The sequence below is a fragment of the Cyprinodon tularosa genome, unplaced genomic scaffold, assembly GCF_016077235.1.
Source record: "Cyprinodon tularosa strain WSP-4 unplaced genomic scaffold, ASM1607723v1 ctg872, whole genome shotgun sequence".
In the NCBI taxonomy this organism is placed as follows: domain Eukaryota; kingdom Metazoa; phylum Chordata; class Actinopteri; order Cyprinodontiformes; family Cyprinodontidae; genus Cyprinodon; species Cyprinodon tularosa.
In genome coordinates this window covers 164968-181312 of record NW_024039643.1, presented here as the reverse complement: position 1 = coordinate 181312, position 16345 = coordinate 164968, and the positions used below count along the sequence as shown (strand labels likewise).

At 44.1% G+C, this 16345-nt stretch overlaps 2 protein-coding genes across 2 annotated transcripts; one reads left to right on the top strand and one right to left on the bottom strand.

Moving 5' to 3' along the window:
* Nucleotides 1-117: 117 nt before the first annotated feature.
* LOC119775474 (pyridoxal phosphate binding protein) lies at nucleotides 118-5611 on the top strand. Its single transcript, XM_038273467.1, has 8 exons — nucleotides 118-266; nucleotides 700-807; nucleotides 1765-1800; nucleotides 1884-1959; nucleotides 2037-2177; nucleotides 2248-2390; nucleotides 4455-4553; nucleotides 4649-5611. The coding sequence occupies exons 1-8, from the start codon at nucleotides 177-179 to the stop codon at nucleotides 4838-4840; spliced, it is 885 nt and encodes a 294-aa protein (XP_038129395.1). The 5' UTR covers nucleotides 118-176; the 3' UTR covers nucleotides 4841-5611.
* Nucleotides 5612-5981: 370 nt separating this feature from the next.
* tmed4 (transmembrane p24 trafficking protein 4) lies at nucleotides 5982-16185 on the bottom strand. Its single transcript, XM_038273466.1, has 5 exons — nucleotides 15983-16185; nucleotides 12256-12356; nucleotides 12057-12182; nucleotides 7530-7676; nucleotides 5982-7456 (listed from the first exon to the last, which is right to left on the bottom strand). The coding sequence occupies exons 1-5, from the start codon at nucleotides 16119-16121 to the stop codon at nucleotides 7307-7309; spliced, it is 663 nt and encodes a 220-aa protein (XP_038129394.1). The 5' UTR covers nucleotides 16122-16185; the 3' UTR covers nucleotides 5982-7306.
* Between the last annotated feature and the right edge of the window lie 160 nt (nucleotides 16186-16345).

Below are 16345 nucleotides of genomic sequence, written 5' to 3'. Positions count from 1 at the left end.
AGACAGCCTTTTTAAGTTTTGAAGTATTTAAAACTGCATCTGAGACATATTCAGTCAAGCTAATAAATGTCAAATCGTCTTGCCATACTCATTCGGGTGGAATTTTACTCTGAAAGCGGATTGACGTCACCGGTGTCGCGTCTCCTGACGTCGTGTTACGTAGCCGTCCTGACGGTATGTGGAGAGTAGCAATGTCGGAGGAGGTTGGGAAAGCGGTCCAGTCGGTGCTGGAGCGGGTGAAGCAGGCGGCGGCCCGCCGGCCAAAGGTAACCGCGGCTCGGGTCGCTCCGTCTCCGGGTCTGTGCTGCCGGAGAAGCGGCGGAGGAGGTGGAGGTTATATAAGGCTGCCGAACGGATCAACCTTTGGATGGAAGGAGCTCCAGCCTCCGGCAGCACTTTCATAACACGATGCGTGACTTGGAGTGACAGCATGTTATCGCGGGATTCCCTCCATCATCTCAGTGATGAGCGCTAAGATCAAAGAGGGTGTTTGATGTTTCCCTTTGATCTTCTCCTCCATGATCTCCATCAGTCCTGTTAATTGACCCAGTTAGGCTCTCTGAGTTTCTAGGATAGAAAATAGGAGGGGGGAGGGGGGTCCCTGACATCTGACCTCTGACCTGAAGCCTCCTCTGTCCTGCACATACAGCCATTTGTCCCCCAGTGTCTCCAACGTGTCTCCATGGTTTGTCTCCTCAGATGCTCCCAGCTGTTCCCCCCCGCCTGGTAGCTGTCAGCAAGACCAAGCCCCCCGAGATGATAGTGGAGGCGTACAGACAGGGCCAGCGCAACTTTGGAGAGAATTATGTGAGTACAGAAGGCCTGACCTCTGCTCCCGTCTCCATGACGCTGACCTCTGTTCCCGTCTCCATGACGCTGACCTCTGTTCCCGTCTCCATGACGCTGACCTCTGTTCCTGTCTCCATTACGCTGACCTCTGCTCCCACTTCCATGACGCTGACCTCTGTTCCCGTCTCCATGACGCTGACCTCTGTTCCTGTCTCCATTACGCTGACCTCTGCTCCCACTTCCATGACGCTGACCTTTGTTCCCATCTCTATGGAGCTGACCTCTGTCCCGTTTCCATGACACTGACCTCTGCTCTCGTCTCCATGGAGCTGACCTCTGCTCTCGTCTCCATGGAGCTGACCTCTGCTCCCATCTCCATGACGCTGACCTCTGTTCCCGTCTCCATGTTGCTGACCTCTGCTCCCGTCTCCATGACGCTGACCCTTGTTCTCATCTCTATGGAGCTGACCTCTGTCCCGTCTCCATGACACTGACCTCTGCTCTCGTCTCCATGGAGCTGACCTCTGCTCTCGTCTCCATGACACTGACCTCTGCTCCCGTCTCCGTGACGCTGACCTCTGCTCCCGTCTCCGTGACACTGACCTCTGCTCCCGTCTCCGTGACGCTGACCTCTGCTCCCGTCTCCGTGACGCTGACCTTTGTTCCCATCTCTATGGAGCTGACCTCTGCTCCCGTCTCCGTGACGCTGACCTCTGCTCCCGTCTCCGTGACGCTGACCTTTGTTCCCATCTCTATGGAGCTGACCTCTGCTCTCGTCTCCATGACACTGACCTCTGCTCCCGTCTCCATGTTGCTGACCTCTGTCCCGTCTCCATGACACTGACCTCTGCTCTCGTCTCCATGGAGCTGACCTCTGCTCCCGTCTCCATGACACTGACCTCTGCTCCCGTTTCCATGACGCTGACCTCTGCTCCCGTCTCCATGACGCTGACCTCTGGTCTCGTCTCCTTCCAGGTCAATGAGCTGGTGGACAAGGCTTCGGATCCTGTGGTAGGTTCTGGTTTCCGGGTTGGGGGGGGGGGGGGATAGTCTGACCTTTGGAACTTTTCCAGCTTTCCTTCTTTCTTCTGCAGATTTTAGAGTCGTGTCCTGAGATCAAATGGCATTTCATCGGCCATCTACAGAAGAATAACGTCAACAAGCTTCTGGGTGAGTAACGCCGCTCTGCCAGCCTGCCGCCATCGGCCGCTCTGTTCCAAAGCTCTGAGTCTTTCCTCCGCCTCCAGGTGTCCCCAACCTCTTCCTGGTGGAGACGATTGACTCCGCCAAGCTGGCCGACAGGGTCAACAGCTCGTGGCAGCGTGTGCGTGGGGCTAGCAGCCAGAGGTTAAAGGTCATGGTGCAGATCAACACCAGCGGAGAGCAGAGTGAGTGCTGCGGATGGAGGGGGGGCAGAAAGCTTCCGGTTCAGTTTATGACGGATGGCCTCTGTTTCAGACAAACACGGCCTGCCGCCCGAGGACACGGTCAGCACGGTGAAGCACATCGTGTCCCAGTGCTCCGCCCTGCATTTCTCAGGACTCATGACCATCGGTCGCTACGGCTACGACCTCACGCTTGGTCCCAACCCAGACTTCCAGGTAGCAAACCTTCAGCTTCCTGAGGAGGTGTGCGGTCAGACCGCTTCGGCTCTGCTGCTGTTTTTACAGAGCAGGCAGTTATTTTAAATACAGAGATAAAATAAATCAGTTATTGGATGATGTAATAATTTAGGGCTGAAACAATCACATTAATCAATTATTTAAATAATTGTGAACTAATTTAGTAACTGGATTATAGAGACTGTAAAACCTGCCTTTAGCTGACAGTGACCCAATTAGAGCAGGAATTATACCAAGATTGTAAAATAATATATAAACATTTTGCATTTGAGAAAAAACAAACAATAAAAAACCTTTCCTTCACTCTCCTCTATCGAGAACTCCTAAAAAAGGAAAAGTTTTAGTTTCATCTGGTTTGATTTAGTAAAACAATCTTCTTTAAGGAACCTTTGGCTGGTTAGTTTAACCCCTAAAATAATTATAGTTTCAGAATTAACAATTTTGGTCAAATTTCCATCTAATAAATAAAATAATTTAAAGCTTAAAGGAAAAGTCCGGTCAGCGAGGAATAATCAATGGATCATTATTTATGCCTAAAACTAATACATTCGTGGTCAATTTAGTGCTAATCAGTAAAAAACTAAAAACAATTTTCATGTCGATCACTGAGTCTGGGAGCGGCCATTTTAGCCCAAACATAGTAACCCCTCCCTCCTGCCATCTTCCAGCAGTGACGTCACGGTGCAGTAAGCCTAGCGCCATTCTCCCCGCTTTCCAAGCTAAATCAATGGGAACTACTAGACACATCTGCAATCAACGACAATTATTGAAGATTTCCAGAGGACTTCACCATTGAAATTCACCAGAGCTATAGTGAAACTGACAATGCCCACGTGCATGGCAGCTGGATGCTGGAATACATCGGGGAAAAGTGAAAAAAAGAGTTATTCCACCTTTCTGATTCCTGATCCTCCACGGACGGGTTGGTCGTTGGATCGCCAACTTGAAGAGGGAGGATTTGCCATCGAACTTCTGGCCAGAGAAAAAACCCGTAATATGTAGCCAACATTTGGAAGAAGAATGTTTTCAAGATGACTTGGATAATAGCGCGTTGTGACAAACACCAGATACAGCACTGGGACTTGATCAACAGCCGATACCGCACCGTGACGTCACTAACCAGTAGGTGGCAGTAGTGTTCTTTGACAAACATGGATGCCTCCAGTAAAGTAACCTGACTCTGCCAGATGGATTTGCTCCGCATATCCATCTGGAAACCTTCCGTTGAAGTAATTTTGGGAAGGGTTGAAAATACTGGTTAGCTGATTGGCCTATGTTGGTGATAGACGGGCCAAATAAACCAATCAGATCAACGAAGCATATGACGTACTAACAGCCAGGCTACTCTTGCTGAAACCAGTCGGGAGAAGAGCAAAAACATCTTTTCCTCTGAGAAAAGCCTCCAGAGCAGTGTTTTGTTCTTCTTTCAGTGAAGAAATACTCTGTAATTCCGATAAAACTTGCTCGATAGCCACGCTAACGCTAGTTTCATCGGCTGAAGCCGCCATGTTCTTTAGACTGAACTGTCGCGCTTCTCGTTGCGTCACACCTCAACCCGCCTCAAGGCCAACGCTGATTGGACGTTCGTTTGGTGAACGGCTCCAAATTTTCTTTAACGGAGAGTCTCCAGACTGATCTGCGAGTGAAACCTTGAAAGCTCGCGAGATCAGGATGGTCTCACGAGGCTACCAGTAAAGCACATTCACATGAAAATTACTCTGAATTAAAAACACGGATCATTTATTGAACAGGATGGAATCATTTCATGTTTAAAGGACTTTCAGAAGTTTGAATTCTGAATATGAGCGACTTTTCCTTTAAACGCTGCATGTTTGTTTTTTGATCCCATCATCATGTTAGAAATCTGTAGCATCTGAAATAATTTAGTGCAAAAATCTTTTATTCTGAAGATGTTTCAGATTACCAGATAGTGGATTTTGAAAATCCACCATCTGGTTTTTCTTGTATCTCCTGGGTTAGGGGTTAATGTCTCTTTCTCTCCATGCTTCCTGCTGTTGACCGGTTGGTTCTGATCCGTTGCAGATGCTGCTGAGTCGGCGGCAGGAGGTCTGCGACAGCCTGAAGTTTCCTATGGAGGAGGTGGAGCTCAGCATGGGCATGTCCACAGACTTTGAGCACGCTGTAAGTAGCCCCTCCCTCTAACGCCATGATGCGCTGATGTCAAACAGCGTCTCAGCGTCTCTCTCTCTTCATGCACGCCGTCCTGTGGATCGCAGATCGAAGTGGGCGCCACCAACGTGCGCGTCGGCAGCATCATTTTCGGCAACAGGGAGTACCCCAACAGTGCGTTAAACACGCCCAACCCTAGCCCCCTGCCCAGTCCGGCTCCCAGCCCCGAGAAAACCTCCAAGACGGTGTCAGAAGAAGCTGCCAAGAAGATGCACCATCTGACCGTATCTGAACACTGAAGGAGATCATTAAAACGCCTCCAGGACATTCGGGGGGAAGCGGCGGTCATCTGGAGTTAGGACTTCTCCGTTTCCCCTTTTCTAATCAGCCGTTTAACGTCCAGTTCAGTTTTCTTTTCCATCTCTGACAGCAGAGTCCTGCAGGTGTTTTGGACCTGGAGGGTTCTGCCTGCCAGCCTGAGGAGGACCTTCACCGAGGAACCCGTCCTGCAGCCAGAGGTGAAGCTCTGCTGGATTAGTCAGTATCTTACCCGCAGTAGACGGCGCTCCGGCGCTGGAATCTGGAACGGTTCTGGTTCTCAAAGACTCAAACGTTCAAACAGGTTTACATCTGGTCTCTGCTGGTCCAGATGTGCGGCTCTAACGGCCCACAACATCATCCAGGGGGAGACGCTTTGTTCAGATTATTCCTCCCAGATTAAGGCTGGTGATCTTCCTTCTGAAGCCCACCGCTGCTTTTAGGAACCGGATCTAAGAACCGAATCAGTTTTAGGGGTGAGGCGGAAGTTTAGCTCAGTAAAAATCAGGGTTTCCAGTTCAGCAGCATTTTTATCTCATTCTGCAGCTAGGATACTGACTGCTCACAGCTGCTCTGCACATCCTCCCTTCTATCCGTCTCTTTCAGATTCCTGTTTTCTAAGAAGAGTCTTAACTGGTGGAAGTTTTCATGACTTAACAGAAATGATTGAACCGGTTTGTTTCTAATGTGACGTGGAAAAACTGAACCGACTGGCTGTAAATTCAATAAATGGTTTATCCCTTTATACCAGTGATCTTGGGTTTGATATGGTGCTCCAAATACTTTATTCTTGGTATGGAGGGAGGGGTTGTTTGGTTCTCCTGTGCGTGTTTGTGTCTGTGCAGTGCTGTGATGTCAAAAAGGAGAGAAAGTGAATCTATGCAAACGTTTGGATGGTTTCTAACGTTTCCGGCCGTGAAGCTGAACTGGTTTCCTCAGAGAAACTCACTGGTTTCCTGTTTCCATGTTTAATGTCCGTGGAAAACAACTAAAGAGATGAACGTGTGCTTAGATGTGTCCTTATTAATGTGAGGCATCTCAGCTTTGTTTGGTTTTAGTGGCGAGACCAAAGCCAAGCAATAAATTTACTGTTAAAATTATTAATTTCTGTGTTTTTATTGATTTTCTGAGACAAAGTTGGTTTTAATAAACAGTTCAGGTTCAAAAATTTCAAACAGAAAATATTTGCCTCACGTCCACAAAAAATAAATAAAAAAAACACATAAAAATAAACATTCTGTAAGTTTTAAATAAATAAGATTGAACTGTGAGATTCAGCCGGTAAAGACCAGCAGGAAACAGTCGGTAACATCGATCCTAAACAAAGACGAAGGTTCGAATCCATTCAAGGATTTCAGACACTTAAATACAGAAACTAAAGAGAAAATTTACTTATGTTCACAAGCTGCACTTTTTTCAAATTTAAAAAATAATTTTCTAGAAACAAAACTTTGATCCTGTAGTTCTGTTTGAACCATCAGAAAAAACTGAATAAAGTAGAAGAATCCGTTTTCTAGCCTTCAAATATTCAGGCTTTAAGGTTTTTATAAAACTTTAATTTTTACTAGAAACTGAATAAATGAAACACAAACTAACATATTTATAAACACGGGTGGTAAATCTGAAAAGTTCCTGAAGGAAAATGTTTTAAAAGCACTTCCTGTTAGCATGCTAACAGGCTAATGTATCATGTGGAACCAGGCGAAACATTATGACCCCTAACAGGAGGACTGGGATGAAGCGGATCACGGATCGACGTTCCTGAATCGCTTTAAAGCAGCAGATCAGAGACATTCCTGGAAAATAAAACCATCAGGAAGAAGTTGAGGACAAAGCAAATATCCAACGGTTCAGACAGGTTCAGTTACTGCAGCTCCATCTGCACATAACTCTGACTTCTATGAAGCTAAACTGGGCCCCACCCCCTCTGAGCTGGATGCTGCTCCCTGATTGGTCATCAGAACTGAGACCTGCACAGATAAGAGGCGCCGTAAAGAAGCAGAGTGACGGTGATGGGACGCGTCTGCAGACCCCACCATCAGAACCCGGCGTGTTCCTCTGGACGGTCTGCAGGACGAGGACGCCGGGTGCCAGTCTACGGTGGCCTGGTTATCTCACAGGTTCGTGTTTTAAAGCTATTCTGCTGCTTTAAACATGAACAAGATGGAGCAGAACATCCATTAACGGCAAACCGACCTGCAGCATCAATAACCTACAGAACAGGATCAGAAATGAGCTGAAAAATAAAAACGGATTCACCAAATGGAAACTTGGCTACTGAGTTTTTCCACAGACATTAAAAACCACATAATGAACAGAAAAATGTCCGCTGGGTCCCAAATAAACGGGTGAAAAGGAGAAGCTTCCTTTTCAGGCCTCTGGCTGGAAACCGGATCTCCTCCCAGATGTTTCTGCTCATCTGTTCAGTCCAAATCTCCCAGAAGATCCTAAACCAGCTTCTTGGCCTCAAAGAAGCTTTTCAGGTGCCTCATCTGCCAGATCCCCGTGACGATGAGGATGAAGGTCTGAGCGATGGACCACCAGAGGACGCGCTGGTTGGTGCTCTCGCTGGTCATGCGGAACCTCTCCTCCCGGTACTGCAGAAACAGAAAGCAGCCGGTGAGCAGCTGCAGCTGCTGCAGACGTCTGCAGCTTCACTCACTCACTCACCCTCTGGTAGTTCTGCTCCTTCTGGATCTGCTCCACCTGGTCCAGCAGCTGCCGCACTCGCAGCTCCAGCTCCGTCAGTTTGTCCTTTGCAGCGATTTCAGGGTAGTTGTTGGTGTGTTCTCCAACCTGGATGTCCAGATGGACCCTCTGCAACATTCAGGAGGAGGAGCAGATTTAGGAAACTCTTGCTTCATGTACCAATAATCCCAAATATGCGTCTTTAGTCTGAATGGGATGAAAATAACTGACTATCAATAACGCTTCACGTTCAGACTGATTGAGCTTCATTTATAAAGCAGGTCAAACCATCCAACCTCTGAACCAGGGGTAACCAATTAAAGATCAGCGGGGTCCGAATACAGAAAATCATCATCCTGTAAAGGTCTGGAAAGATTTTTAATTATAATCTGTTACTTTAAACAGAATTTAACACTTCAATAAAAAGCAGGTTTTAATGCATCTATGTTATACATTGGTTTATAGACAATTTCCTGATTCACAAATTTTATAAAACACCTGAACTGATCGTTTGTTATTTTCTTTCTTTTTTCTGTCTTAATGTTGGCAGTGGGCTTTAGGCTGCCCTGCAAGGCTTTAAACCTGGGTTTAACCAGAGACTAAGCCATTCTCAAGCACATATCAAGGAGCTCATTCTGAGCCTGGATCCAGATTTATTGTTGATTCTGTTCATGGTGGAGAATCCTGCTTCACAGCAGCAGGTTGAGCCAAACATCCTCTAAATGTGCAGGGTCATCTTTGAGCACGCCATTTCACTTTTCTTTCGCCAGTTCACTGCAGTTCTTCCAGCAGTCCACACTTTCTCTGCTCTCTTTTTCTCATGGTCTTCTCCTTCTTTCCCATCGCCCGGCTTGCCACAGGTTTGCCTGCTGTGTCTAAAAGTAGCAGCAGCAGCAACCCAGACTGACAGCTCATTGGCTCATTTGGATCACGTGCAGCCTGGAGCCGGACGCTCCCCAGGGCTTTACCGTATTAACAGGAGAAGAGGCTCAAGTGAAGTTAGTTCAGTAATTTATAAATGTTTTAAATCAGGTTGGGTCTGGATTAGCCAGCAGGTGGGTCCGGATCCAGACCCATGGTCCAATGATCCGTGACCTCTGGCCTAGAAGTTCAAAGCTGGAAAAGACCAAAGTCTGGCAGCTAAAGGTTATTCTGAAAAGTACTGAAAATAAGCATCAAACATAAAAATATCAGCATTGTGATCCAGCCTCTCTCCTTTCACATTCAACGCATGAAGGTTTAGATTAGTAATAATAGCATTTTATTCCTTAAGATGAAATATAGTTAAAGATCAAAGGTCAAGGCTACAACTTTTTAAATACATCTACAGGACATCTATAGTGGAGCAGAATGGTTTTACTCTGAAAAAAAATGTTTAGAATATAAATAATTGCTTTAAACATCCTAAATATGTAAATATTCCCTTTGGTTACCATGCCAACATCATCATGAAAGGATTCTGCACCAATAGGAATAGTAAGTTAAATATCATCTGTTTGAAAAAACTTAGTTTCATTTCTAAGATTTAAGCCAAAATCAGAAAGAAGCAAACCAAGGCGAATGTCGCCCTGAAGGAGGCTCAAATTTAAATTCCCTGATGCTAACCTTCGGTTCTGTTCTCAGTCAGATTATTTTACGTTCAAACTAAAGATTAAACCAAATTAAAGACCTCAGAACCCCATTTTCACTCCCCTCTGCAACCGATGTGTGCCAAGCTCGGTTCCTTACGACACATCATGCTAGGTTCCTCGCCTCCTAGTGGCGATCTATGGTAATACTGCTTTCTAGAGGGAAAGAAGCATACCAAGATGGCGGCGCCTGTAACATTCAGGGAGTTTGCGGAGAATCAGGCGAAGAAGGCAGCCTTTGGTGAATTTACTTGACAGAGTCGGCTTTTGGGAAGTGGATACGACAAACGATGGTCTAATCAGGGCTTCCAGACGCAGGAAACAACGACAGACGTTGAGGTTCATCCCACTGCTAAGCAGAATCATCACTGGGCCGAGCCCTACTGATGAACTAGTACCATGTTAGCAGGATTCAGTTCTGCGTACCATTTACACTCAACAGTTATGGAAGTAAATTTGTGTCGCTGGGATTTGAATTAAAAATGCCACTGAAATTTTTATGTTGTATGTTTGTTCTTACTGTTTCAGTGATAAAATATATTCAGAACACATTTTTGACTTAAAAAAAATTAATTGTCATTATTTCTACACAGTTGAAATTTCATTTGTTATTTTCTCTTGAAGCTAAAAATTCACATTTCAAAGTGATTCAATTTTCAATACTAATTTTTCAGTTAAATTTTTGAGTGTTAAAAAAAATCTGCATATACAAAAATTCAACCTTTCAAAATTCAAACTTAATATTTTCAGCCTCCTGAGATTCAACTGGCTCTATTTCACCGTCTTAAATTTTGCGTCTAAATTTAGTGTAAAAAGGGAAGGGTTACTTCAGGTCACAGACATTAGCAATGGATTGTGGCGTCCAACACCCAGCCAATCCCGTTAGGTTTTCTTAGTCACGTGACGTGACGCTTGCGGCGCTCATACGGAAGGAAAACCAGCATGACGGAGCCGGTCATGCAAGCTAACGCTAACTCAGCTACGGAAAAAGGAAAGTAATAAACTCACCGTTGAGTTAGCGTGAAGTGAAATAGAGCCAGTTGAATCTCAGGAGGCTGAAAATATTAAAGCTACAGTGTGTAATTTTTGGCGACATTTAGCGGTCAGACTGCAGACCGCAGCAACATGAACATCTCCCCCCCACCGCTTCTCCCCCCAACAGTAAGGCGAGCGTTACGGGACAAAATGTCTTCCACGACGTCCGCATCACCTACCTTCTCAAGTGATGAGGTTTGTTTACATAGATAATTTTACAGATAGTATTTCATTAGTCTGTGTAGGGTATAGATTTCATGTAGACTTAAGATAATAAATATACCCGTTATTTTTTCTACGTCGTTGTGACGTTTTGGTGAGCTGCTTTGCATGGTGATATAAACAGACGAAGTAATTGTAGTCATTAGTTTAACAGTGAGATTGTGTTCGCTGGAAGAATATATATTCCCCGTTTACAGAGTCCAAGTCTTGTTTGTGGCACGGGGGTTACAAGGCGAGGAAGAGGGAGAGGAAGAGGGCGTGCAGCTAGGGCCAGGCGAGAGAGGGGAGCCAGCGGGGTGAGAGCAGAGGAGGAAAGGCTTGAAGATCTCCAAAGGAGCCGGAGAGAAGTAACCGAGGTATATATCCAGAAAATTATTTTACAGAAAATTACTGAATCATTACCTGTGAAACGTCAGGGACGTTGCTGAATAAGTATACTGGAGAGTAACAGCATCATCACGCAGCATGTTATTGTTTTAGACAGGTCTGAGCATCCTGTACTCCAAAAACTGCAGTGATATTAGACAATTGTGTGTGTAGGATTAATTACCTGTCCAAGAGAAAACTGGCAACTTGAGCGTCACTTTGAAAACCTTTTTCCTCCATCAGTGACTTCCATCGTGTAAATGCCGTGCCAATGTTGATCCGTGTTTTTTGTCGTTTCTTGTCACTCTTGCGTTTATTCTCGTCGTGTTTCCGCTTCTTAGATGACGGGGGTTCGGTGTCCGCCGCTTTTCGATGTGATACAGAGTAGGCATGATCCTCCATTCGTCTGATGTTTGGCCACACAGTGCCAAACAGTTTGCAAAGTCACTCACGCCTGCCGCCTTGTTCACCTTTCTTGTTACTGAGGCGCAGTATACCTGCTTCTTCTTCTTCTTTGGTTTCAGGCAGACTAAACGCTTCTCAGGCATAATACTGCCATCTATTGTTCAGTACCGTCTCAGTTAATCTCTCTCAACTTGCCGTAGTTATTTTTGAGCGTAATGGGAGATCTCGCAATCGCTAGTTTGTTGCCTCTGCGCTGCCGTAGCGCAAAGATGTCAGCCTCCATGGCTGCGAGACCCGCTCCTATGTAATTATAAATAACGAATTCTAAGGCAACGCAAATATTACGGTTAAAAGGCTGAGCTCATAGGTGATGATAAATAACATAGTTATGTATAATATATTAAACTTCTGACTTTATATGCCTGTAATTATTACACACTGTAGCTTTAAGTTTGAATTTTGAAAGGTTGAATTTTTGTATATGGCGATTTTTTAAAACTCAAAAATTAAACTGAAACATAAGTATTGAAAATGTAATCACTGTAAATTAGTAATGTGAATTTTTAGCTTGAAGAGAAAATAAATTACATTTCAACTGTGTAGAAATAATGACAATTAATTTTTTTTTAGGTCAAAAATGTGTTCCAAATATATTTTAGCACTGTAAGTACAAATATACAACATTTAAATTTCAGTGGCATTTTTAATTCAAATCCAAGCGAAACAGATTTACTTCCATAACAGTTACCGTGCTCGGCCTGATCTCTGCATGGTTTCTAAAGGGTAGTGGAAATGGGGCTGATAGGCCTTATTGCAGCTCAGCGGTTAAAATGATCTGAGTCGAGCTTCCTACCAGCTTCCCGCCAGCAAACAGAGCCATCTTGGTGGAATTGGAGTGCAAACAGATCTGATGCTCTCCAGGGGTGTGGGAGGTGAAGGTGAAGCGTCCCTCTGAGCCGTACTGACGAGACAGGATGATCTGGAACAAACCAGCAGACAGACCCTCAGCGTTAAAGTGACGGCTTTCATCAGAGCATCTCCTCTCAGTCTACCTTTGTGTCCGGATCCTTGATCTCCACGTGCATCCCGAGGCCCGGGGTGGAGGGAAGGAAGGAGCTGGTCTGCTTGTCCCACAGCTGAGTCCGGTACTTTCCTGCCAAACAGGTCAAAATCCTTCAGCGTTTCAAAGCACGGCAGCTTGAAATGATCGTTTTAACAATCCTAGTCTGTCCATTTTACAGTAGAGCGATAACGGCGCAGTGTGCGAAAGGTTTCAATAAGACGTCTGGCTTCACATGCCGACCCACTGGACCTACTGGTTCTAAACTGGAAACAGGCTTCAGTGCTAAATGGCTTTACTCATTTATAAACGTCTAACTTTGACCAAACATCACTTTGTTTTCCTGAGTCAGACCAAGATTTAAACAAAAAAACAGCCCTAAAAACAGTTTAAACTCAAATTATCTATGTCCCTGGCAGATCAGGGTATAAAATAATGTTCAAATAATCTGTTTATTGTACATAAAAAAGGCTTTTAATAATACTTTGGACTTTATTGATCTCACAGTGGAGAAATTCCCTCTCTGCATTTAATCCATCCCCTTGGGGAGCAGGGGGCTGCCATTGCACGGCGCCTGGGGAGCAGTGTGGGGTTAAGGGTCTTACTCAGGGACCCAGAGTGGCAGTCTGTGGGGATCGAACTTGCAACCTTCTCACATCACAGAGAGCTGCTCTAACCACTAGGCCAGCACCCCCCTTACCTCAATCCTTCTAAACATACTAAGGTGGGACGGTTGATTGATTTGATCAACCTTTGTTTTTTTTTTTATGAAGATTTCATTTTTGGGAAAGAAAATATTTTTTCACTAATTCACCCTACGGGCTTCTGTAGCTCAGAGCAACCATAGTTCTTCACTCTATGGAGCTTGGATGTCTTCTCATAACTGGGAAAGCAGCTCGCTGTGTGATTAAAACTCGCTGCAAAAATATAATTACTTTTAATTTCATTGTTTGTTGTGAAACATGATTAAGTCATATTATCCAGCCTTATGGTAACCTCATTAGCATCAGAGCAGTTTGATCAGAACTGTGGAGCGCCTAAACATGCCATGGGATCGTCACTGGGCTTTTAAATCCAATTAAATTAACTGTTTGAACTCTGATAATTCATTTGATAATTCATTTGATAATTTAGCTTCACAGCTGCTAGCTCCACAGCTGTTAACTTTATAGCTGTTAGCTTCACAACTTATAGCTTCACAGCTGTTAGCTCCAAAGCTGCTAGCTCCACAGCTGTTAACTTTATAGCTGTTAGCTTCACAACTTATAGCTTCACAGCTGTTAGGTCCACAACTGTTAGCTTCACAGCTGTTTTTTTTATAGCTGTTAGCTTCACAGCTTATAGCTTCACAGTTGTTAGGTCCACAACTGTTAGCTTCACAGCTGTTATTTTTATAGCTGTTAGCTTCACAGCTGTTTTTTTTTATAGCTGTTAGCTTCACAGCTTATAGCTTCAATTCAATTCAATTCAATTCAATTCAATTCAATTCAATTTCAATTCAATTCAATTCAATTCAGTTTATTTATATAGCGCCAAATTCACAACACGTCATCTCAAGGCACTTTACAGTTCAACCAGATCAAATTGATACAAAGTTTTCTATCTAAGGAAAACCAGTTGATTGCATTGACTCATTGACTCAAATACAATCCCCTTCACAGTTGTTAGGTCCACAACTGTTAGCTTCACAGCTGTTATTTTTATAGCTGTTAGCTTCACAGCTTATAGCCTCACAGCTGTAAGCTCCACAGCTGTTAGCTTTATAGCTGTTAGCTCCACAGCTGTAAGCTTCTTCTTCTTCTTATGGGATTTTATGGCGGTTGGCAGACTTGTGAATTGTGCATTACCGCCACCAACTGATATGGAGTAAAGCAAGATAACAGGAAACGATTCACCCCCCCCCCCAAAAAAAAAAAAAAAAAAAAAAAAAAAAAAAAAAAAAAAAAAAAAAAAAAAAAAAAAAAACCTGTGTAACTTAAACCAACATAATACTAAATCACATTTGCCCATATAATTTTAATTTACTCTAGGTCATCTTAACTCTGCCAGTTTCTGATGGTCCCATCGGTCCTCCCATCATACTTCCAACCATCTCCCAGTTCAAATCTTTAATGTCCAGATATTTTTCTGCAGCCTTCACTATTATTTTGATTTTTTCCGTTTTTTTTGTTGTCTGTGCAGTACAATTAATTACTTCTACCATGAAAAGAACAAAATTTGTCTTTTTAACAATAAGTGAGTCTTCATTAATTTTTGGAGATTTCTCTAGAGGTTTGGAATTTGCTGTGTGTTGAACTGTAGGTTTGGGTTTTTCTGACTGAGATGGGATCCTTTTTGCAGCTTCAGCGTAGGTTATTCCGAGCTCAAATTTCATTTTTTTAATTTCCTCAGACCTTTTGCTTGCTTCACAGCCGCGATAGGCAGCAGTATGTTCTCCACCACAATTACAGCATTTTATTTTAGCTTCTTTTCCACATTTTCCGTACTCATGTTCTCCTGCACACCTTCCACACCTCTGTTTCCCTTTACAAACTGCTGCAACGTGACCGAATTTTTGGCATTTGAAACATCTCAATGGTGGAGGATTGTAGATTTTGACATTATAGCTTATGTAACCGATGAATACTTTGCTTGGTAATTGCTCTTCTTCGAATTTAATTAGCACAGATAAACTGTCAGATCTTTCTCCGTTTCTTGTTGTTTTTAACCGTTTTACTTCTTTTACTTTTGCACCGCTTATGTTTTCCAGAATCTCTTTTTCAGAAATTTTTAGAGGAACTCCTCCAATGACTCCCCTGCTGATCTTTTTGTTCTCCATTAGGCTGCACTGAACTCTTATCCCGTCAATTTTGTTGATACGTATTGCTTTGCCTTGCTGGGCGCTGTCTCTGCAGTTAATTAGCAGGTCTCCACTGTACAGAATTCTGGCACCTTTGACTTCTCCGACAAGTTTATTGATGGTTTTTGTTAAGTGAACCGGATTCCAATTTGTAAAAGAGTCTGCCTGATTAACGACTTTGAATATGACTTTGAATTCATTTTGTTGTGCTGTGGAATGTATGGAATGATCATCACTGGATTGTTCTGAACTAGATTCCCCTTGAACTGATCTCTGTTTTTTCCGCTTTTTCTCATTTTTTGATGTTGCTATTTTCCAACCTTCATTGTCACTATTTCCCTCTTCCATCCCACAAGAATCGCTTCCTGTTTCCTCACTACTCACGGCCCAAGACATTTCTCCATAAGCAGCTTCAAAACACGCGCCATGCACCAAACGACCATCCACCGAGCCTCAAACACTTCTTGTCGACATTCCACAGCTGTAAGCTCCACAGCCGTAAACTTTATAGCTGTTAGCTCCACAGCTATTAGCTTAATAGTTGTTAGCTCCACAGCTATTAGCTTTATTGGTGTTAGCTCCACAGCTGTTAGCTTTATAGCTGGTAGTTCCACAGCTGTTAGCTTTATAGCTGTCAGCTGCACAGCTGTTAGCTTTATAGCTGTTAGCTCCACAGCTGTTAGCCGCACAGCTCTTAGCTCCACAGCTAGCAGCTCCTTTAGTAAAAGTGAAAACATGTTAAAGTGTGAATATTAAATCTAACAAGGTGCAAATTTCATATTGTTTCATAGAATCCCAGCAATCCAGCCAGTGAGGTCATCATTCTGCTTCAGCTGTTAGCATAGCTAGCTGGTTTCATGCTAACCAGCCGCTAGCTTACCGATGACCATGGTCTCATCGGGAATCTCTTCTACGAAGCATTTTTTCTCTGTCTCTCCGATGTGGAAGTAGAGAGCATAGCTGGTGTGGATGCAGGCTAGCAGGACAGAGAGAGCAGCGGCGGGGATGGAGAGCATCATGTCGCCTCCTTTTCTGCAGCGAGCATCAGCAGCCTCTCTGCGGAACAAGGAAGGGGATTTCCTGCTGCCTGGGAGCTCTCTGCCCTGGGTTTAGACTAACAGGCACAGTCGCTTTCAAAAGCAGCTTTGTTTTTGTTTTTTCCTTGGAAGTTTAAAGCTCCCTATACACGCTCCACGTTTAAAAAAATCCCCAATTAAATATTATATAAGTTAGATCATGTGCT